The sequence below is a fragment of the Perca flavescens genome, chromosome 4 (assembly GCF_004354835.1).
Source record: "Perca flavescens isolate YP-PL-M2 chromosome 4, PFLA_1.0, whole genome shotgun sequence".
Classification (NCBI taxonomy): domain Eukaryota; kingdom Metazoa; phylum Chordata; class Actinopteri; order Perciformes; family Percidae; genus Perca; species Perca flavescens.
The window spans coordinates 35,257,504-35,279,686 of NC_041334.1; the positions used below are offsets into that span (position 1 = coordinate 35,257,504).

At 41.1% G+C, this 22,183-nt stretch overlaps 2 protein-coding genes across 4 annotated transcripts; both read right to left on the bottom strand.

The window, feature by feature from the left end:
- Nucleotides 1-1,334: 1,334 nt before the first annotated feature.
- On the bottom strand, nt 1,335-9,002 carry arl8bb (ADP-ribosylation factor-like 8Bb). 3 transcript variants are annotated; one of them, XM_028576189.1, is made up of 7 exons: nt 8,738-9,002; nt 7,038-7,118; nt 6,752-6,825; nt 6,304-6,397; nt 5,783-5,850; nt 1,987-2,057; nt 1,335-1,899 (listed from the first exon to the last, which is right to left on the bottom strand). In XM_028576189.1, exons 1-7 carry the CDS (start codon nt 8,858-8,860, stop codon nt 1,850-1,852), a joined length of 561 nt encoding a protein of 186 aa, XP_028431990.1. In that variant the 5' UTR covers nt 8,861-9,002; the 3' UTR covers nt 1,335-1,849. The 3 variants fall into 3 exon arrangements, with proteins under 3 accessions (XP_028431990.1, XP_028431993.1, XP_028431991.1); XM_028576192.1 differs by lacking the exon at nt 8,738-9,002 and adding an exon at nt 8,195-8,395; XM_028576190.1 differs by lacking the exons at nt 1,335-1,899; nt 1,987-2,057 and adding an exon at nt 5,382-5,421 and having other exon boundaries at nt 8,738-8,999.
- Nucleotides 9,003-14,672: 5,670 nt separating this feature from the next.
- Nucleotides 14,673-20,236, bottom strand: LOC114554381 (N-acylethanolamine-hydrolyzing acid amidase). Its single transcript, XM_028576188.1, has 12 exons — nt 20,185-20,236; nt 17,663-17,914; nt 16,936-17,100; nt 16,674-16,797; nt 16,415-16,505; nt 16,218-16,303; nt 15,957-16,129; nt 15,796-15,858; nt 15,649-15,715; nt 15,489-15,517; nt 15,095-15,164; nt 14,673-14,958 (listed from the first exon to the last, which is right to left on the bottom strand). The coding sequence occupies exons 2-12, from the start codon at nt 17,836-17,838 to the stop codon at nt 14,941-14,943; spliced, it is 1,062 nt and encodes a 353-aa protein (XP_028431989.1). The 5' UTR covers nt 17,839-17,914; nt 20,185-20,236; the 3' UTR covers nt 14,673-14,940.
- Between the last annotated feature and the right edge of the window lie 1,947 nt (nt 20,237-22,183).

Consider the following 22,183-nt stretch of genomic DNA (forward strand, 5'->3'; position numbering starts at 1 on the left):
ATCTTCACGTTATGTGTAAACTTTGACTGTAGTCACTTCATAAAATATATACTTTCTCACGCCAGCAAATAACATGCAGGCTATATTGCGAAGATTTAAATCAAGAAAAAAAAAAAAAAAGGTATTAGCACAAGCTCATCATTTGGCAAATAACTGTTAAAAACTACAATCACAACCTTGTCACGTAAACACCACATGTTGACGAGCAACAGAACGGATGTTTAAATGTGGAGGAGGTCCATCCTAGACCGGGTAAACCCAGCCCGAACTGCCGGCGATTTGATTTCGCCCTGCAGCTCAGGCTGGAAACCTGTACGTTTATCTATCCCGCTTCCGTTACAATTTTGCGGGGGCCAATCACAAACTGGCTTATCCACCTGGCGCGCTATTGGCGAGTTTCACACGATGACGATAGAGAAGCGACCAAGCAGCTTCTTGTTAACATTCAACATGGCGGCCACCGAAGCGCAGCAACCCGTTGATGCCGCAGTCGCTGCTACGTTGGTCTGATTGGTTGAAGGACTATCCAATTGCGTACAGAGTCATTTGAACTATGCCCGCTGATCACGCCTCTTGTGCAGTAGAAAATACAGAGCAGACTCCCCAGACTAATGTTAAATCATAAAAGATTGAGCTTGGTCTGGTGATAGCCAGACTAGAATCAGACTAGTGTAGCTGGGGGGGACAGCGCACTGTAACATCGTTAAACGTGCAGTATACTCGCCATGCGCGTGACAGTGTGACGTCATGGGAGCGCCGTAACTGTTTATACTCGCGCGTGGCGGGCGCGACACTAGTTGCAGTCTTCTCCTGAACTGAGGTGTCGCAACTGAGGAAAGGCTACCGACTTTTGCCATTTCTACGGACTAGGATAAGATGATAAATAGGATATTGAGTGAATGGATGAGGAAGAAAAGCTGCTTTTGAGCCTGCTTGCAAAAAAACTAAGAAAAAGAAGGTGGAATGTTCATCCTTTGAGTAACGCCAGACATAAATATGGTGAGTTCAATATCCTCGTGAAACAAATGAGGATGATAGACGAAGAGAAGCACTTTGAATACTTCAGAATGTCTGCACAACGATTCGACGACCTACTGTCCGTCAGATTGAGCCTTTCATTCACCATAACATAACTCATCTTAACCCTTGTGTTGTCAAGGGTTAATACAGCACCTTAGTGCTTTCTTTGTACAGCATTTTGGTCAGCTTAAACTGTGTTTAAATGTTCTCTAGAAATAAACTTTACTTACTTACTTAACAGGAGACCGGGTTTAGAGAGCAATTCTCAACAAAGTAAACAGAAGTACATAACCCTTGTGTTGTCCTTCCAACACAAGGGTTAACCCAGTCAGTTTACAAGAGAGAAGTCTTCCATGCTTCCTGTTTCCGCTTTGTCGCAGGAAAAAAATAGAGTGGTGCTTTAAATCCTGGCGCGCCAGCAAGAGCTACGTCATTTTGACGTCACATTGTCGCGCGACAGGTCGAGAACGGCGACTGTAAAAAGGCCTTTAGACTCTTGTTTCGAAGGGAATTAAAAGACATTTTTAAAAACTCAAAACAAGATGCATGTCTGTAATGACTGGCAATAAGGCATGATGGGTAGACAATCCACCTTCTAGCACAGTACTGAAACAACTTTTCAAGACTCCAGATAGTTGGGGTGGCGGTAGTGCTGTACAGAGGCTACACATCTATGGTAGTGTACTGGGTGGTGCAGGTGGTGACGGTAGTGGGCAGATAGCTGGAATTACTTCACAGAGGCAGTGGAAAGGATGGCTGTCGAGGTCCCATGACTATTAGGGGGGCTGAGGCCAGAGCTGCAACTGGGGGGGGGGGGGGTGCTTCATTTTCAGCTTCTCCGTGACTTTGAATGCTGGATGAGCCACTGCAGCGTGATATCTGCAGGGGGGAGGATATTAAGACATTTTATAACCTTAGCAGGCCCACATAGATGTAGAACCATTTGAACGCTGATCTGCACTTTACCTATATTGTCCTTCTCTTTGCAGGAGACAGAATAGCAGCAGATCTCTCGGTCCTGAATGGCAGATAGATTCCTGAAAAAAGGAAAGTAGGAAACATGAAATCTCTATGGGAAAATTCTTATAATGAAGTGGATAAAAAAAAAAAAAAAGAATTCCCAACAATAGGGATGTCCTGATCAAAATGACCCAATACCTCCATCAAAACATTTTAACCAGTGAAAGCGCTGGTCCATAACTGGCTAAAAATGAGAAACTGCTACCTCAATGTAATTCTTTGCTAATAAAACAGAGTGGGGAGAGAACAGATTTGTTAGCGTAGAAGCTATCAAAGTCTTCAAATCTGCCCGGATCCACTCAAGACATGTTTTCCTACCAATAATCACGGCATTCCTAACACTTGTGTGCAGTTTTATATTATATTATATTATATTAATATAATAAATATATATATATTTATTATTAATAATATTTTTCTGATACAGGCTTCTTCACTGATCGTCATAGCTGCTGTGACATCATCTTCGAGGCAACACAAACACAGTGTGTTCTCTCGCTGGATCCTTTCCATCGGCAACCAGACGGAGGAACGTCTGTACTTTGTCAATTGACCATGGCGTGCTTTTGTGGGCTACCACTTTTTTTTTTTTTTTTTTAAAAAAAAACATTTAAAATTAATTTATACACTCACCTAAAAGGATTATTAGGAACACCCTACCGATACCGTGTTTGACCCCCTTTTGCCTTCAGAACTGCCTTAATTCTACGATAGGATAGCATCTTGCAGTTGATGGAGATTTGTGGGATGCATATCCAGGGCACGAAGCTCCCGTTCCACCACATCCCAAAGATGTTCTATTGGGTTGAGATCTGGTGACTGCGGGAGCCATTTTAGTATGGACATTGTCAGAAACAATGCTCCGGTAGGCTGTGGCATTTAAACCATGCCCAATTGGTACTAAAGGGGCCTAAAGTGTGCCAAGAAAACATTCCCCACACCATTACACCACCACCAGCAGCCTGCACAGTGGTAAGGGACCGTTCGGTATTTATGGAATGGACCACCGGAGGAAAATAGGGGAGGGTCATGTGTTTTTATTCTTTGTTGATGGGAGGGTCATCCAGTTTTTTTTTTAAGTCTACGGGGGAGGGTCTCCCAACTTTTGTATTCATGAGAAGAGCAAAATTTCAAAGTGGCTTATTTGGTGCATATTTATCCATGTAGCTCCACGTAGCTCGCTCAGTCTCGGCCTCTATCTATCCCTATTTAGCCAGCCAGACCTGTAGCTTAGAGACCGTGGGATTTCCCAAACTGAATAAATCCCGCTCGCACATAAACTAACACAAAACTGCTTTGCTAGCTCAATCGTGTTGTAACTGTTGTCTGCTGAAAAAATAATTGTATTCATTAGCAGGATTGCTGTACTGGTTAGTTCAAAAACATCCAAAACACCGTACGAAAACATAGCTGACCAGACGCAAGCTTTTATTTTGAAAAGCCGAAACTCGCCCCACGGATAACACCAGCCGGCAGCCGGGAAGGCATGAAATGGGAGGTATATCCTTTCGGTCCCAGTGATTATTTGTGAAATTGTGCAAACGACAGGCTTTTCAAGGGATTTGAGAAGAAAGGAGTGGTAGTAGCAAGCTTCCAAATTGACGCTCGTCTGAGAAATGGAGTTTTGGATAATGTTCAGCTTCGGCAGCTTTACCTATGTGCTAAAATATACATTGACTGAGGAAGCCTAGTGATGAGTCCATAGCAAGCAGTGTTGAATTACCCAGTGTGCTTTGCTAAATGGTCTCAATGTTTTATTGTTTTATTTCATGTGAATACTAGTTTACTAGATGAGTAACTTAGTATTTGAAGTAACGCAAGAAGTGTGCATTTAGTTTCCATGCTTATTGTGTTTCCACAACAATGTTAGTGAATAAATCTACTGAAATGTCCCCCAATACCATAACAGAGGAGTATGATGCGTCAGATGAGAATGCAGCTGTTTAGCCATCTATGTCATGGCTGTAAAAAAACAATGGAAATCTGTACAGCTTTGCCAAGCACAAATCAGTCCAATAAATTGTTGGGGAGGGTCATCTTATTTCTCCCAATCATGTTGGAGGGTCATCCAGAATTTATTGCTGATGAAAGGAGGGTCAGGTCTATTTTGACTAAAGGTCCCAAAACTCCTCCGGTGGCCCCATAAATAAATAACGAACCGTCCCTAAAAAGGCATGACGGATCGATGATCTCATTCTGTTTATGCCAAATTCTGACTTTACCATCTGAAATTGAGACTCAGACTAGGCAACATTTTTCCCAGTCTTCAACCTACCAATTTTGGTGAGCTCATGCAAATTGTAGCGTAATTTTCCTATTTTTGGTGGAGATGAATGGTACCCGGTGGGGTCTTCTGCTGGTGTAGCCCATCCGCCTCAAGGTTATTCGTGTTATGGCTTCACAAATGCTTTGCTGCATACCTCGGTTATAACAAGTATTTGAGTCAAAGTTGATCTTCTATAAGCTTGAATCAGTCTGCCCATTCTCCTCTGACCTCTAGCATCAACAAGGCATTTTTGCCCCCCAGGACTGCAGCATACTGGATGTTTTTCCTTTTTCAGACCATTCTTTGTAATCCTTAGAAATGGTTGTGCGTGAGAATCCCAGTAACTGAGTAGATTGTGAAATACTCAGACCAGGCCGTCTGGCACCAACAACCAGGCCACGCTCAAAGTTGCTTAGACCACACAAAAATGTGGTCGCTATTGATGGAGGCTATTCAAAAATGACAGGTTTTTGCAGGATGTCCAGGATGTCCCGTAAGTTACAATTATAGTGACGATTCTCTCTGACCAATCAGTGGTCTGCAGTGTTTTAATTCCACCTTTTAGTATCGGCTCAGCTCACTTGGAACCTTGAGCGAGGTCATACCAAAGAAAGTACCAGGTACTATGTGCAACTTTTGCCAAAAGAAACCCAAAAAAGAACAGTTTCCAAGCCAGACGAGTGGAGCTGTGCCATACAATGCAGGAAATAAGGCAAATGATTCACCTACGCCAGTTTGAGTTCGGTGATTCCATGTAATTGTTGAAGCCAAAACTATGGTCATTAATATGCTGCTACAAACGGGCTCCATTCTTCTGGTAGGGCTTTTAGTTTAGTTTAGTTTAGATGTCGTGGACAGTCCCCTTTAATTATCTGTATAGTAAAAGAAGCAGCTTTAGCCTCTATGGCTAATTTCTGGCTGTAGTCCCTGGCAAGTTGTTAATAGGCATCCTAAAATACAATTGTTAAAAAATGTTTTATTTGTGGCCAGGCTGGATCAGTGGTAGAGCAGACGCACATATACTGACAGGTTTATGGCTCGACGCAGAGGTCCATGGTTCGAATCCGACCTGTGACAATTTCCTGCATGTCTTCCCCCTCTCTCACCTAGCTGTCCTATCAAAATAAAAGGCAGAAAAAGCCCCACAAAATTCTTTAAAAAAATGTATGTATGTATGTATGTATGTATTTATGTATGCATGTATGTATGTATGTATATATATAATTAAATTAAGTACTATTAACACAGTTATGTGGATACCCATCTCCACATTCTTTTGGTCATACATCATATAATTTTGTTTGTTGAAATGTCTGATTTTATCATTTTTGGATCACCACTGGGAAAGACTCACATGGTACTCCAGACGATGATTATCATGCACTAGTTATGACTATAGGACACTTCACGTCTGAAGCAAGTCCTGACGTTTGTGCAGGATTATCAACAAAAATACTGTAGTCTTGAGTGCCTCACATTTTTTCAATCAGCTGCTTCTCATCAAGTGCGTTGGGTAGGTCTCGTTTATTGCCCAGTACTAGAACCTGAAACATGGAGAGAGAAAAAAAAAAAACGGCATAATCAATATCCACCACAGCAATATATCAGCATTATCCCACAGTGTGAGCAGTCAATTTAAAGGATTTTTCTCAACCATGTGCTTCACCAATCACAGAATCCTTACTGTTTGGGAAAAAAAGAACCGTGTGTGGTGTCAAGACACAGCAACTGGAAGCCTATTGATTTGGCACATCAACCCCTGTCAATTCAATTATCCTGTCGACTTAGATATTGAAAACTCATTAAAAATCAAATGACCACTTAGTGTTTCATCAAGCCTGAGTCACTGCAACCCATTAGTCGCAGCGATTACTAATTATGAGTTTAATCCGGGTGTGTGACCAGAGTCACCAGACCCTCAGAAATCAATGTGATGAACTAAGGTGAGGCTGGAACATCATGAGCTTTTGGGCCAAAGACCACAAGTGTCCTCTTACGGGAATTCCTTGTAGCTGTGGTTTGTCTAAAAGGTTGTGCAGTTCATTTCTGGAAGCTTCTATCTTCTCTCGGTCTGCAGCATCCACCATGTAACTGCAAATGGGGGGAAATAAAGACGACTTAGAGAGTTTAGTAAATTGTAATTTCCCCACTGGGGATCAATAAACAGTATAAATTAAATTATAAATTACTAACACTAAATACCTGTTTCATTAATCAAAACTGAAAACTAAATATTTAAAACTGTTACTAAGACAGGAATTTTGTAATGACAATTATATGGAGAGATACCAAGCCAAATGTAGACCTACTGAATTAGTATTGTATTGCAACAGTATGTATAATTTTCATTCCGTTTTCCAGGATTTCAGCAACCTTAGGAAGTCAAATAGTAAATATGTGGTCATAAAGGCCACCTGCTCTACTTTGTACTGTCCACAAACTTACACTATAGCATTGACTCCTCGACAGTAGCGCTCCCACATGCTTCGGAAGCGAGGCTGTCCCCCTATGTCCCATATCTGAGGCGAGAAAGCACAGAATCAAAAATGCAGTCACAGGCAAGACAAAAGTTGTTGTTCCCTTTATTAACCAATCATTGCACCATTACTGATAGGATGCAGATTAGGGAGGGCTGGCACTGGTCCAGTGTAAAACAGAATTCAGTTTTCTTTTGTTTTTTTTCTCTCTCAACAGTGAAAGCATTCAGTTGACATTTTGCTTGTTAGCCTACCTTTATTGTCACATTGCCTTTAGTGACTTTCCGCATGTTGAAACCGACTGTGGGAATCATGTCTTCACTGAACTGGCCCGACTGCGCAAGAGAAATGGAAAACAAAAAGCAGCATGAAATATTAAGTGTGTTGAAATGGTATTAGAAATATTCACACGCATTTAATGTGCCTTTTTTCTATCTTGGTGCTATTTAATTTCTACCATTTGTGTACTGACATTCATACAATGTCAGCGTCTTTCCATCAGTGTCATGTTTCTATATGTAATTAAGTCAGTATGATTCGTTTCATCTTATTTAGAAGTCACATGAAAAGTCGAGCGGATGCGAGTCATTTCACAAGAAAGAAATTATTTGATCACAAGGGTAATTTTTAGCTGAGTGAAGCTCAAACTGAATTTAAACACTTGTCCTATTACTCCATGAATCATGTTAGGATGATGGCATCTATGCGTCAGCATACTTAAGCTTCCAATCAACCTTTCTGCAACCGACTAGTGCTTTTTAACCAAACATTCCAAAAGCTTAACGTGCCACGAGGCAATTATTCTAAAAGCAGGGTAACCCATCTCTAAAGCCGACGTAACTTGCTTTGATATCAAATATGCCGGACAACTTTGATAGCCTTAGTTGTATAGCTCATATACAGCCTGGGACCAGTCCAACGATCTTGCAAAGTGAAGGAGAAGGCAGCTTTGTTCAAACCTACTTACAGATCACCTGACACGACCACAACAGAGTTGGAAAAAAATGTGTATTCATGAGGTGAATCCAGTTTCTCCACAAAGAGCCATGCAAAAGCACCACTTCCATTCTTGTGTTTACCAGAGATGTGCGCGTATGTTTCTTGGAAATAAGTCATTCAGCATGAAAAAAGCATAAAACATGACTAATCGACTAAAGAAAGCTGACTAAGACCAAAACGACTGATTAGTCGACTAATCGACTAAGAGGGAGCAGCCCTAGAGCCGTCCTTCAGGTTATCAATTTCAGCTGTGCTTTTCCTACTATGACAAGTCAAAATGTCTGCTGTGAGAAAGACACATTAGCTAGAAACACAGAAAAAAAACCCTTACCCCATACCCACCCAAGGTTGTGATGAGTTAAACAAAGTAGACATGATAACAAACTGGTCAAACAAAGAAGGAAATAGTTACCCATTGTAACATTAACAGTCTTAGACCTAACAACAGAGGAATATCGTCTAATGCAATTCCCCAGAAGCTGAGTGGATCAATAAAGTGTTCTGATAGCTGGCGGGCTGCGGCTAGGTGACCCAGGCCGCCTCAATCCACCCTAGCTTGATGACGTACACAAGACCGACTGTTTACAAAGTTAACGTGTGGCCCGTGTTGTCAACATCACACCGGCCAGCTATTACAAAGCATTCCGTTCCCATGACCGGTTTCATAAGTATAAGGGCACAGTCATACCAAGAACTTCGTCACTCTAGCTAGCCAAACAACAACTGAGTGAAATACTTTACCGCAGCAATATGTGATATGTTCAAGGAACCAACCCTATCCAGTCATACAGTCATGTCATGTCATGCCCGTGATTTTGTTGGAACAATTAGATACAAATGTTGCAACGATAAAAAATATTTTTTAACGTTCAACGAAACCTTTGTGCACAACCTCTCCCAGGTAATAACGTTAGCCTGGGCCCATACCGACGGTGCTTGTTTGCAAGCTACTTACTGCAATCACATTGACGAATGTGGTCTTCCCAGAGTACTGAAGTCCCACCAATGTAAGCTCCATCTCTTCTTTCCAAAAGAGGGACCGGAACCAGTCCAAAAGCCTGTTTATGAGGGCCAGCATCTTGGGTGTGAAGGTAGTCGCAGTCTCTGTGGCAGTCTGGCTGTGAACTGGCTAGCTGTCCACATAGGAAGTAGCTAGCTGCCTTGTCATATCATGTGATCTGCTGACAAGTGTTGCTAGTGCCTGCGCGTGCGTACTGAGACGTGCATGAACCTCTCGGGAGCACGCACGCCTAAAGGGGAACCTGATCCTGACTGTAACTTTTCATTTGTGAGAAGAACGAGTTTATGTATTTTTTTGTTTTTTTTACCATAGACTGTGTAAAAAGGTTTTACATTCTGTTTCAACACTGCTCAGTCTTCAGAACTGGTCAGACAGGATTTCAAATCTATGGCAACTCAATGTCACCCCATTTGTGGTAGAGGAAGTAGCTTAGGTCAGTGTTTCTCAGACGTTTTTGAATATTGTACCCCCTTTGAATTGCTTTTTTAAGCCAAGTACCCCCTGACCAGCGTAAAACATTTTTGGTGAAATTAGCATTTTTGCCAAAATTTCACGTACTCCAAAGTACCCCTAGGCTATCCCGATTTTTCACTTAGCCCCGCATTGACTGTTTAGCCCACTACACTATAGAAATTCTCTGTAACAAGTAAAAGTCCTACATGGAAAAGTTTCTTAAGTAAAAATATAAGTATAAACAGGTAAATGTCCTTAAAGTAGTAAAAGTAAAAGATGGACTGACTGATGAGTTTGACAACAATACGCATTGTAAATTATGGATGCATGGAATAGGGTCTGCAGCGTTTTTACACTTTTTCTTTTTGAGTTGAGACAAAGAAGAGTCCCAAAATTGATATACAATTTTTTAGATAACGCTATTTTGAAAACAGGGACCGCACAACTAGGGCTGTCCTCGACTAAAGATATTCTTAGTCGACTAACACTTATACAATTTTATCGACTAATCGATTAGTTGATTTAATTGACAGAGCTGTGCGCTTTGAGAGGTGGTTAAGACTAGAAAAGCACAATATAAATGTAGTTAATTAACCATCTGTAAAACTGAGTTTCTCCACAATTAATCCTGCAAAAGCACCACTTTAAATCTTGTGTTTACCATAAATGTGCTCAGAAGTTTCTTGGAAATAAATCATTAAGCATGAATAAGCATAAAAAATGACTAATCAACTAATCTTAGTCGACTAAGACCAAAACGACCGATTAGTCGACTAATCGACTAAGAGGTGGCAGCCCTATGCACAACCACCCACCCAATTAGCAGAACACCTCAGGCCCTTTGAAAAATGAAACACTCTCTCAAAAACTACACTAATTTATAAAAAACATAAAAACATTTTGTTACCATATGAAACACACACGTTCCATATCACTTAATTCTTTTTGAACCAGTTACACACTGCTGTTACTCACCTAAAACACTTTTAGCAATTCTACTTCAGTGATTAGAGTACTGTCAATGAAGTACACAGAGAAAGTGCAAATATACAATAAGTTCACCAAACTCTACACAAGACCAATGCTGCAGACTGAGGAAAAGATCATTTATTTCTCTCCATATACCCAAATCAGTCAACATGTCAACATAGAGAATCCCAACATGTCCCAGTGTTCATGCCACTACAGTAGTGTGCATAACACTGTTAGCTCAGCAAGCAACAGACAAACATAAAATATTGTATCCAGTACAGGCTGCAATTACAGTAAACAAAAAGGATCTGAATAAAACTGAAACTACAGTACTGAAAATATTAGACTTACCTTCTGCATTTTCGTAGTGCCTAAACCTGATTGGTGTGTCTACAATTAAACAATCATGTGTTTGTGCACCTGATGGCTGTGTCAGTGCTTTGGAATTGCAAGGAAGTAACATCATGATATACTTCTGTTTCTAATGTATACAAGTGTGTTTAGTGTTTTGAAAATCACTGTGTGTATTGTTTTGCAAAAGAGTGTGAGGCTGACATTGTGCTTATGGTGGTGCACATCTGGGCCAATGTTTTTCTCCTTGAGTGTAAGGTCTTTAGCCTACAAATCTAGACGCACCCTAGCGGCAGCAAATGTAATTTGCTGCCAATGTAATTTGCTGCCAGGGTGGGTCTGGCTTGTCACGCTATAAGGTTTTGATAATTGTGTAATACTTTTGATTTCAGTGTGTAAGCAATCGGCAAAAACTGTAATAGTGTTGTAGCAGCTTAAAACAGGATTATTAAAATTATTAAAACATTATTAAAAATAAAACCACTGAAAATAACCAAAACTTATGTATATCTTCTCAGAGTGCATTAGATTCCTGTGCATAACATGTACTGTCCCAAAAAACACAATAGAAAAGTAAAACAAACCAAAACAAAGCCATATATTACTGGTCAAATAATAAGATGGGCTTAAATGAAAATCTCAGTTTTTGTGCTTGTGCACATTCATTTTGCTATCTGGAGTGCCACACACTGTAAAATTAGACAACCCAGTCAGTTTTTTTTGTGGGCTGCCAACGTGGGATTCAACAAGCTATTCAGATTTGGCTCCCCTTTCTATGTTGCATGCAGGCTCATTAGAATACACCGCCCCCCTATCTGAATATCTCCACCCACAGCTTGAGAACTACTTTTGCAAAGGTGTGCTATATTTTTCTCACCCACCAATCAGAACAGACTGGGCTTTTAGGGAAGGGGGCTTAAAGAGACAGCTGCTAAAACGGAGAGTTTCAGACAGAGGGTGAATACAGATGTATTCTGACAGACGTTATGAGAACTCTGAAACTACTTTTTTATTGTATTATTATTTTATGATATTACCATATCATAAACAAATCTGTATCATCTGCATTTCCTCTGTTTAACATAAAAGATGTGAGATAAATATTATAAGAGAAATATTCTAGTTTTATAGTGATTTATTCTTATGTGATTATGTTAGTGATCTAACAATAACTCTGCTCTAGACACTTCAGATTTATTTTTTATGGCATTTTCCCATAACATTCCACTAATGAGCTATGTGTTAAAAGACTCTCAATGACACTCTGTCTCTTTTGTGTGTGTGTGTGTGTGTGTGTGTGTGTGTGTGTGTGTGTGTGTGTGTGTGTGTGTGTGTGTTTGTCACAAAATATTTTTTTCTGTCACAGAATTCTGCAGGACAAATCTATGGCTTTAAGGCAGGGGTGTCAAACTCATTTTCCCAGAGGACAACACTGGAAAATGAGAATCCTATTGAGGGCCAGACACGTAGAGATTATTGACGTGTGTTTATTTAAGAGAAAAAGTCAAATATTTTGACTGTATTATTCCATGTCTCATATACTGTAGTCTTCTCACTTACATTTTGGGCCTCATAAAGCCCCCAAAAAGTTTGGCAATAAAGTTCCTCAGCCAGCGACAAATACGTTGAATAAAGCGCCAAAAAAGTTGGAAAAAGGCCAAAAAAAAACAAACATCAAAATTGTCTGAAAAAGTGACAAAAACATTGTAAAAATCGTCAAAAACTTCAGAAAGTGGCAAAACATTGAGCAAAGCGTCCAACTCGTTAAAACAAAGTCTAAAGCATTGAAAAAAAGCGCATAAACCGCCCAAAAATGTCACAAAATGCACCAAAAAATGTCAAAAAATTTAATAAAAGCACCAAAAACTAGGTGCTCCTAAATTTATTGTGAACCTAAATTGAAATGCGAGCCGGATCAAAACCTGCGAGGGGCCTGATTTGGCCCGCGGGCCTTGAGTTTGACACGTGTGCTTTAAGGCATCACTCTTCTAGAACCTTATGTCACAGGCTGCAGTTGGTGAACACACAGCCAGACACAGCTTCAGAGACTGGAGTAGACTTTCAGAGACTGGACTGGACTTGGTTATCATTTAAGGAGAACAAATGATTCACACATTCAGCAGGATTGTTTTTTTAAAGAGGAAACAACAGTGAAGCATTCATGCTGTAAAAATGGACAAAAGTTAACAACAGGAATGTCCAAATCACTGGCAATGTTTTCAAGCCAAGTCTATTTTTTAATCATGATTTTGGAAGTCATATTTGCAGGTCTGTCACCTTCACAAACTACTATGCTGACTTCCAAAACCAATACTTGTCCTTCCAAAGTCAATATAGAAGATTTTCAGTTGTTGTGTAGCATGACATATAGATTTTGGAAGTTATTATATATCGGTATAACATACTTATTAGGAAACCTCTGTATGTATACGTGGCAGTAATGTATTGGTTGTGGAAGTTAGCATATTTGTTTGGGAAGTTTTCATTATGATTTTTGAAGTCACATATCCAGGTCTTTCACCTTCCCAATCTAAAATGCTGACTTTCAAAACCTATATGAAAGTGTTGTATTCATTGTTCATCATTTGCATATTGATCTGGGAAGTTATTATATATCAGTGTAACATACTTACTTGTAAATGTCTGTGTATAGGTGGCAATACCCTATTGGTTGTGAAAGTTGGCATATGACTTTAGGAAGTTTTCAGTATGATTTTGGAAGTCACATTTCTAATTTTTTAACCTTTACAAATTACTATGCCTACTTTCAAAACCAATACTTTTACTTAAAAAATGATATATAATATGAAACTTTTGCATTCATTGTGTAACATGGCATATTAATTTTGGAAGCTATTACATATCAGTGTAACATACTTATTTGGCAGTACCCTGTTGGTTATGGAAGTTAGCATATGACTCTGGCGAGTTTATATTATGATTTTGGAAATCACATTTCCAGGTCTTTCACCTTCCCACATTAGTATGCTGACTTCCACAACCAATATGTTTACTTCCAAAACCAGTATAGAAGTTTTGCAGGTATTGTGCAGCATGGCATATTGATTTTGGAAGTTATTGTATAGCAGTGTAACATACTTTTTGGAACCATCTGTTTGTATAAGTGGCAGTACCATATTGGTTGTGGAAGTTGGCATATTAGTTTGGCAAGTTTTCATTATGACTTTGGAAGTCACATTTTCAGGTCTTTCACTTTCCCAATCTACCATGCTGACTTCCAAAACCAATACGTTAACTTCTGAAACCACTATGACATTTTGATTTTGGAAGTTATTATATATCGGTGTAACATACGTTTTTGGAAACGTCTGTGTCTATAAGTGGCAGTACCCTATTGGTTGTGGAAGTTGGCATATGACGTTGGGAAATTTTCAGTATGGTTTTGGAAGTCACACTTCCAGGTCTTTCACCATTCCAAAATACTACGCTAACTTTTAAAACCAATACTTTTACTTCAAAAACGAATATGAAACTTTTGCATTCATTGTGTAGCATAGCATATTGATTTAGGAAGTTATTAGATATCAGTGTAACATACTTAGAACCGTCTGTGTGTATAAGTGACAATACCTTTACTTTGAAAACCAATACAAAAACGTTTGCATTCATTGTGCAGGATGTTATATTGATTTTGGAAGTGATTAACATACTTATTAGGAAACCTTTGTGTCTATAAGTGGCAGTACTCTATTGGTTGTGGAAGTTGGCATATGACTTTGGGAAGTTTTCAGTATGATTTTGAAAGTCACACTTCCAAGTCTTTCACCTTCCCATATTACTATGCTGACTTCAAAAACCAATCTTTTTCCTTCCAAAACCAATATAGAAGTATACATACACACAAATCGCAATCAGATCTGAATGATGTAAACAGAGAGCCAAATGTGAACAATGATAGTCAGTGACTAAAATAAGTTAACCAGAGAAGAAGAGGCAGAAAACTGAATAAGCACAATTACCATAGAACTTGTAAGCCTGCCCTGGCATACCATTTAGAAGGGATTTTCTATCCGTGTTCTGTATTTCAGGGTCTCTCAACCTTTCTTCAGCTGACTCTAGATGATCACAATCATTAAAGTAACCAACATTTTATTAAGCTTGACATATAAATTGCAGGTACATAAATTGACAAAAATGATCATAACACATTTTCTTTTATTAGAGGCAGAAAAACACTGTCACCTTAAAACAGCTTGAGTCCAATTCCCTTCTAATCTTATTGATTATATAATCTCCACATGGTCATAAATCTGCATGAATCAATAACCATGTTGTGAATTTAAGCCACGCAAAGATGTTCTGCAGCAAAAATCTGTGCATTGTTGACTGCTCAAGGCCCGTCACTTCAGTTGGCAGCCCTTGAAAGCGATTGACAAAAAAGAGATGAGTGAGAGAGGGTCTCATTTTCAGTGACATATCACCCCCTTCATTGCTTATTATTATATATTATAAATATATGCTTTTAAGATGTAGTTGTAAAAACAATGTAATTACCTGTGGCCTGACAAGTGTATTGTACTTCTCGGGGGCTGCTGCACTCATTATTGTCGTGTAAACAGTAATTCTGGGGATTATCAACATAGACAATAGATACTATCAAATTGCATGCAATGTATTTAACAAGCTATGTAAAGGTTCCTTAAAAATATAACTTTAAATAATAACTTGCACTCAAAAGGTTATCATATGTTTTCACTGAAACTCAGCTATTGCTGTTCTACAGTATACGCTACTTACTATGTGCTGAAGCATGATTGTCAAACAAAGGCCTACTGACATTATTGCTGAAGTGGGGCAAAGGGAACAGAAACTGGTATGCACACAGCTGCCCCATCTCAGCAACATGAACAGTCATGTGATCATAATGAACAGATAACATTCTACTTACCCATTACACACTGGAACCAGTGACAGAACCTGTGGGGCAAGACTCTGTTAGAAATCCATTCATTGTCGCTGACTATCAAATTGTGCATTGGACTATCTCTCTCAGTATCACGTTTACTTTGGTCCCCCTGGAATTGATTGATTTATTAGTCCATGCTTGCCTGATACAATGTCTCCATGTTGATGTGATCTTGGCCAGTAGCATTTACTGCTTTGTTGGCTGCGTCTCTACAAAATGAACACAGAACAGCTTTATAACAGTAACTGCAACAATTTTGTGGAAGTATAAATCACGTAAGACAACTCACCTTCGATGATCCCAGGCTGGGGGAGGAAGCCAGTGGTCAAAATTTGTCTCCACTCTGTACCATCTAAAACAGGAACACACAATTTTATGTTTGGGTTCACTTGTGCAATCACACTTAACATACACCTTGATATATCAGATTCTCCTCAGATATTTTCCTACCCTCCATTTACAGGATCCAGTGGCCAGATATCAGCGGGGCCCGCTCGGTCTCTGGTGATGACAGCCCCTTCCCCTGCTTGCACCCCACCCACAATGTAATACACCCCAGTGATGATGGGTATCTTGGAGAGACGCATCACTGCATCTTGAAAGTTCTCTGCTTCCTCCAGTGTCTGTTGATTACACACTGGTCAAAGTTTCAGTTCTTCATTCTTCATTCAGTAAACATCCTCATTATGCTGACTTCCGTCACATACTCACCTCCCTCACCAGCCAGCTGACTGGGGATCTCCGAAAAAGAACAGCAGACACCACGTTCTTCCACCAGTTCCACCAGTGTTCACTGCCTGATGAGCACAAACACACATACAAACATGAAAACACAAAAGAAACAATAAAATCTAACAATTCCAACATTTCTGGACAATCATGACTGCTGGCAAAAAGTGTGGTCTTACCTCGCTGGTCGCCAGAGACGGTAAACTTGTTAGGACTCTGTCCCGTCCACAGGCCAACATAGCCAGCAAATGAAGTTCCGCTGTACGCCACCTTAATGGGTGTGTAAAAACTACAGAATTGCATCATTCTGCAAGGACTTTCATTTTGGACCTGATAAAACTTACTGACTGGTGATTCTGGATAAAATATTGTAGAATATGTAGCTTGAGGAGGTACAACAGTTATTTAGTTTTTAAATGCTATGAATGCATACTGTACCTTTCCATTCTTGAGGAAAATGATGTTGACAGTCAGATTCCTCAGAACAGGATGTGGATAATCAAGGTTCCTGCCGTGGTACACATGCCCATTTTTGTCCTGAGCTACGATGCTTGTGCAAAATCTGGGAATGCATAAAGTTTGTCTGCAGGCATAAGAGGGCTTTCACCTTAACCCTGTATACTTGTTAGAAACTGTGTGCCTATGCATTGCATACAGGTTTCTATTATAAACGTGTAATTATATTTAAAATCATACATACGCAGATATTTCATAGGCAAAGTTGAGAATGATGACATCTGCAATGCTTCCTCCCATGTGTGTAGACATGCCACGGATCTCTCCCGCATAGGGCTGAGGAATGTACTTTTCCAAGGCCTCCACAATAGGTATAACTGCATGATGCACCCATTTTGGAACTGTAGAGCTGACAACAACATGAAAAGAAGAAGAAAACATGTTTGTGTCAGCACTAGGCCTACTGAAGAGACACTGAAGATACACACAATAACACAGTTCTCATTAACTCAGAAGTAAGTTTAGCTGCTGATTCAGCTGCATGATGTGTTAATATTAAGCACATTAGTATGTTAGCTTTCTAACAGAATCTTTTTTTTTTTTGGTTTAGCCATTTGTGGTTATGTTGCTGTGATACAGTTTAGCCTCCTCTGTATACCACCAATGTTATAGAACGTGAAACCGTACCATATGTAGCCTGTTTGTTACCGGTACCTAAGAATGTTTGTATTTTGATTCTGACAATCCCATTTTTATACATTGCTCATATTAAAATGCCTTACCTATGCACTACTCATAACTAATGGATAACTTCTTCAACGCTAAACATTACATGAAATGAAAAACCAAATCAGTACTTTCTAGAAACAAAAACTGTAACGTTAGTAATACTAACGTTAACGTTACTTCGAATGAAGTATTCGTCCTATTTAACAACATGGTATGCGAAAAAGAGCCTCTGGCAAACTTACTCAATGACCTCAGCAGCGGCTTTCTTCAGGTAGTCTACGTCAAAGACTTTAGTTAGAGGCACCCATCGCACTTCTGGATCTTCGTCCAGACTGATATTCAGTGTGGGCGGAGCGAACTGTGTTCGGCACGACACGACGAGTCCGAGCAGCAGCAGCACCGCAGCCCGCACCATCATGCCCGGTCCAGTCCGACCCCGAGGCACCCGCAGGCTGACACTGACACCAGAGACGTGCCGCGGACGTGCCTGTGAACTGCGGGCAACAGAACAGGAATGAGACTTCCGATCTGAGGTTTTCAAAATAAAAGCTGTAGTGCGCCCTCGCTGGTGTGTGTGTCTGTCTGTGTGTATGCGTCTGTGTTGTCTGTCCCCGTCTGGTTCGGACCTGATCTGGGTTGGGTTGGGGATTTGGGGGGGAAATTACATGCTCTTTCAACTAGGGGAGACCGAGTACGGTTGTAGGCCTAACACTTTTTTCTTCAGCACCTAAAACTACCTTCTTTTTTTTTTTTAGCTACATGTAGCTAAAAAATCTGAAACACATCTGCACATCTGAAACCTTTAGGCAAAGTACCCACATTTGTCTACTACAAATGGCAACAATTTAAATTTCTTCAACTATATCACATACTTGATAGCCTGGGAGTATGCCCAACCAGTCCACATGTGTTTTGTGGATCTGGAGAAGGCATATGACCGGGTCCCCCGGGAGATACTGTGGGAGGTGCTGCGGGAGTATGGGGTGAGGGGGTCTCTTCTCAGGGCCATCCAATCTCTGTACAACCAAAGCGAGAGCTGTGTCCGGGTTCTCGGCAGTAAGTCGGACTCGTTTCAGGTGAGGGTTGGCCTCCGCCAGGACTGCGCTTTGTCACCAATCCTGTTTGTAGTATTTATGGACAGGATATCAAGGCGGGGTGGGGAGGGGTTGCGGTTTGGTCGGCTGGGGATCTTATCGCTGCCTTTTGCAGATGATGTGGTCCTGATGGCATCATCGGCCTGCGACCTTCAGCACTCACTGGATCGGTTCGCAGCCGAGTGTGAAGCGGTTGGGATGAGGATCAGCACCTCTAAATCTGAGGCCATGGTTCTCAGCAGGAAACCGATGGAGTGCCTACTCCAGGTAGGGAATGAGTCCTTAAGGAGTTTAAGTACCTTGGTGTCTTGTTCGCGAGTGAGGGGACAATGGAGCGGGAGATTGGTCGGAGAATCTGCGCAGCGGGTGCGGTATTACATTCAATTTATCGCACCGTTGTGACGAAAAGAGAGCTGAGCCAAAAGGCAAAGCTCTCGATCTACCGGTCAGTGTTCGTTCCTACCCTCACCTATGGTCATGAAGGCTGGGTCAGGACCGAAAGAACGAGATCCAGGGTACAAGCGGCCGAAATGGGTTTCCTCAGGAGGGTGGCTGGCGTCTCCCTTAGAGATAGGGTGAGAAGCTCAGTCATCCGTGAGGAGCTCGGAGTAGAGCCGCTGCTCCTTCGCGTCGAAAGGAGCCAGTTGAGGTGGTTCGGGCATCTGGTAAGGATGCCCCCTGGGCGCCTCCCTAGGGAGGTGTTCCAGCTGGGAGGAGGCCTCGGGGAAGACCCAGGACTAGGTGGAGGGATTATATCTCCAACCTGGCCTGGGAACGCCTCGGGATCCCCCAGTCGGAGCTGGGTAATGTGGCTCGGGAAAGGGAAGTTTGGGGTCCCTGGCCCTGCTGGAGCTGCTACCCCCGCGACCCGATACCGGATAAGCGGACGAAGATGGATGGATATCACATACTTTCTGAGATGATGACAAATACAACCTAGCCCACTACTGGGGTAGGTTGTAACACATACTGGGGTAAGTTGTAACAAGACACAATTAACAAAAAACTAAGGGTACTCAAGGCCACAACAACAGTTTTATTTTAAATGAATGGCTGCAACAATAAAATATGTGTGAATATGGGGAGTGTATGTGCATGCACACGCGTGCGTTTGTGTGTGCATGTCTGTACCTGCACATTCATATGGGTGTTTGTGTGTGTGTGTGTATATGTGTTTGTGTGTGTAAGTGTGTGTATATGTGTGTGTGTGTGTGTGTGTGTGTGTGTGTGAGAGAAAATTAACATAAACATACTTACCCCCATTCCACAGAACAAACTAATGAAATGCAGTCTTTATCAGTCACAATGGCTACAAGAAAAAACTAATTAAATGCATTGTTAATCAGAGTCAAAATGGTTACAAATGAAATTGGTTAGGCCTGGAGTGCATGCCTGGTGGACCCAAAAGCTACATAAAACACACTTGACTCACACTTGATGGTTGTAACACTTTCATAACACGTGTTACAACCACAACCTACCCCGCCACTGTCACCCATTGTTTAGCTAGCTGTATTAGCATGGCGCTTTGAAATTAGCAGGAGGTTGATACACCATTCTTTACTAGATAAAAAACTACAGTTTGACCTGATATAACTCATACAACATTATCTACGACGGTAGAAGTACTAAACAAAATATTACTTTGTTATTTTATTTTACTTTCTTACCTCAGAATTAGATTTTCTGTTGTAGCTTCAGGAGAGATAGCTACACAGACTGGAAAACCTCCATGTGGGATTATAAAGGAAGCCTGAGGAAACTGAAACTGTCACATGACTCCAATCTTATCCCTGATTCATGGAATTGGTAATGTTACAACTCACCCCATGTCACAACTGTACCCGGTCTCCCCTATGCCTCGTTCACCATTGCCTGTATTATGTACAGTACTGTGCAAAAGTCTTAGGCAAGTGTGAAAAAAATGCTGTTAACTAAGAATGCTTTCAAAAATATAAATAATGATTGTTTATTTTTAGCAATTTACAAAATGCAAAGTGAGCGACCAAAAAAACATCTAAATCACATCAATATTACTACCCTTTGCCTTCAAACCAGCATCAATTCTTATAGGTACACTTGTAAAAAGTCAGGGAACGTTGAGGATGGTAGACGCAAACTTAGTGCAGCAGATGAAAAACACATCAAGCTTATTTCCCTTTGAAATCAGAAGATGTCCAGCAGTGCCATCAGCTCAGAACTGGCAGGAACCAGTGGGACCCAGGTACACCCATCTACTGTCTGGAGAAGTCTGGCCTGAAGTGGTCTTCATGGAAGAGTTGCAGCCAAAAAGCCATACCTCCGACATTGAAACAAGGCCAAGCGACTCAACAATGCACGAAAACATAGGAACTGGGGTGCAGAAAAATGGCAGCAGGTGCTCTGGACTGAGTCAAAATGAATGAATGAAATATTCGGCTGTAGCAGAAGGTTGTTCGCCGAAGGGCAGGAGAGCGGTACAATAATAAGTGTCTGCAGGCAACAGTGAAGCATGGTGGAGGTTCCTACCCATTGTGTTTTGTAAGTAAAATCTTCCTCTGAAAAGAACCTCACAACTATACTTTACTGTACTTCAGGAAATGTACTCAGTCAATTCAATTTCAATTCAATTCAATTCAATTTTATTTATAGTATCAAATCATAACAAGAGTTATCTCGAGACACTTTACAGATAGAGTAGGTCTAGACCACACTCTATAATTTACAAAGCCCCAACAATTACAGCAATTACAGTAATTCCCTCAAGAGCAAGCAGTGCGACAGTGGCAAGAAAAAACTCCCTCTTGGGAAGAAACCTCGGACAGACCCAGGCTCTGGGTAGGCGGTGTCTGACGGGCCGGTTGGGAGTGTGATGAACAGTGGCAATAATAGTCAAATTAATAATGGAACAGTGACTTCAAATGGTAGTCGTAGTAGTTCATGTCATATCAGTGCGCTGCAGGGCGTTACAGGATGTAGCGCGGCCCAGCAGAGCATGGATAGACGTAACAGGAAGCTGCAGGGTTCAGCAGGAAGCAGCATGACATTGCAGGGCACCGCTGAGCTCAGCAGGGAGTGCAGCAGGACCACGGCGACAGCTGGAACCAGGATCTTGGTGCCAACGTTCTCCAAGGAAATACGCTGGGGGAAAAAAAATAAGGACTCCGGGGAGTAAACTCCCCAGAAACTAGGATTAGTAACAAGCATTTCTGGGACGGGAAGCACACAAATGGTAATAGAAAGGGAGAGGAGAGAGCAGCTCAGTGTGTCAAAGCAAGGAAGGAAGTCCCCCGGCAGTCTAGAACTATAACAGCGTAACTAAGAGAGACAGGTCATAAGGAGAGGTAGCCTGTTCGGGCTTTGAACTCTCCCCTGCCGGATCGGGCTGTGCTGGGCTGCCTCCCTCTACTTTTGTTATATATTATTAATCTAACAATTATGAAGAGAAGCAGGTGGGCCAGTTAGGTGGACACTGCAACTCCTCAAAGCTTATGCTTTATCAAATAGAAGAGTTTTAAGTTCATTCTTGAAAGCGATTACAGTTTCTGCCCCCCGAACCCAGATTGGGAGCTGGTTCCATAGGAGAGGAGCCTGATAACTAAAGGCACCCACCACTAAATAACTACTATACTACTACTACTACTACTACCACCAATAATAATAATAATAATAATAATAACAACAACAATA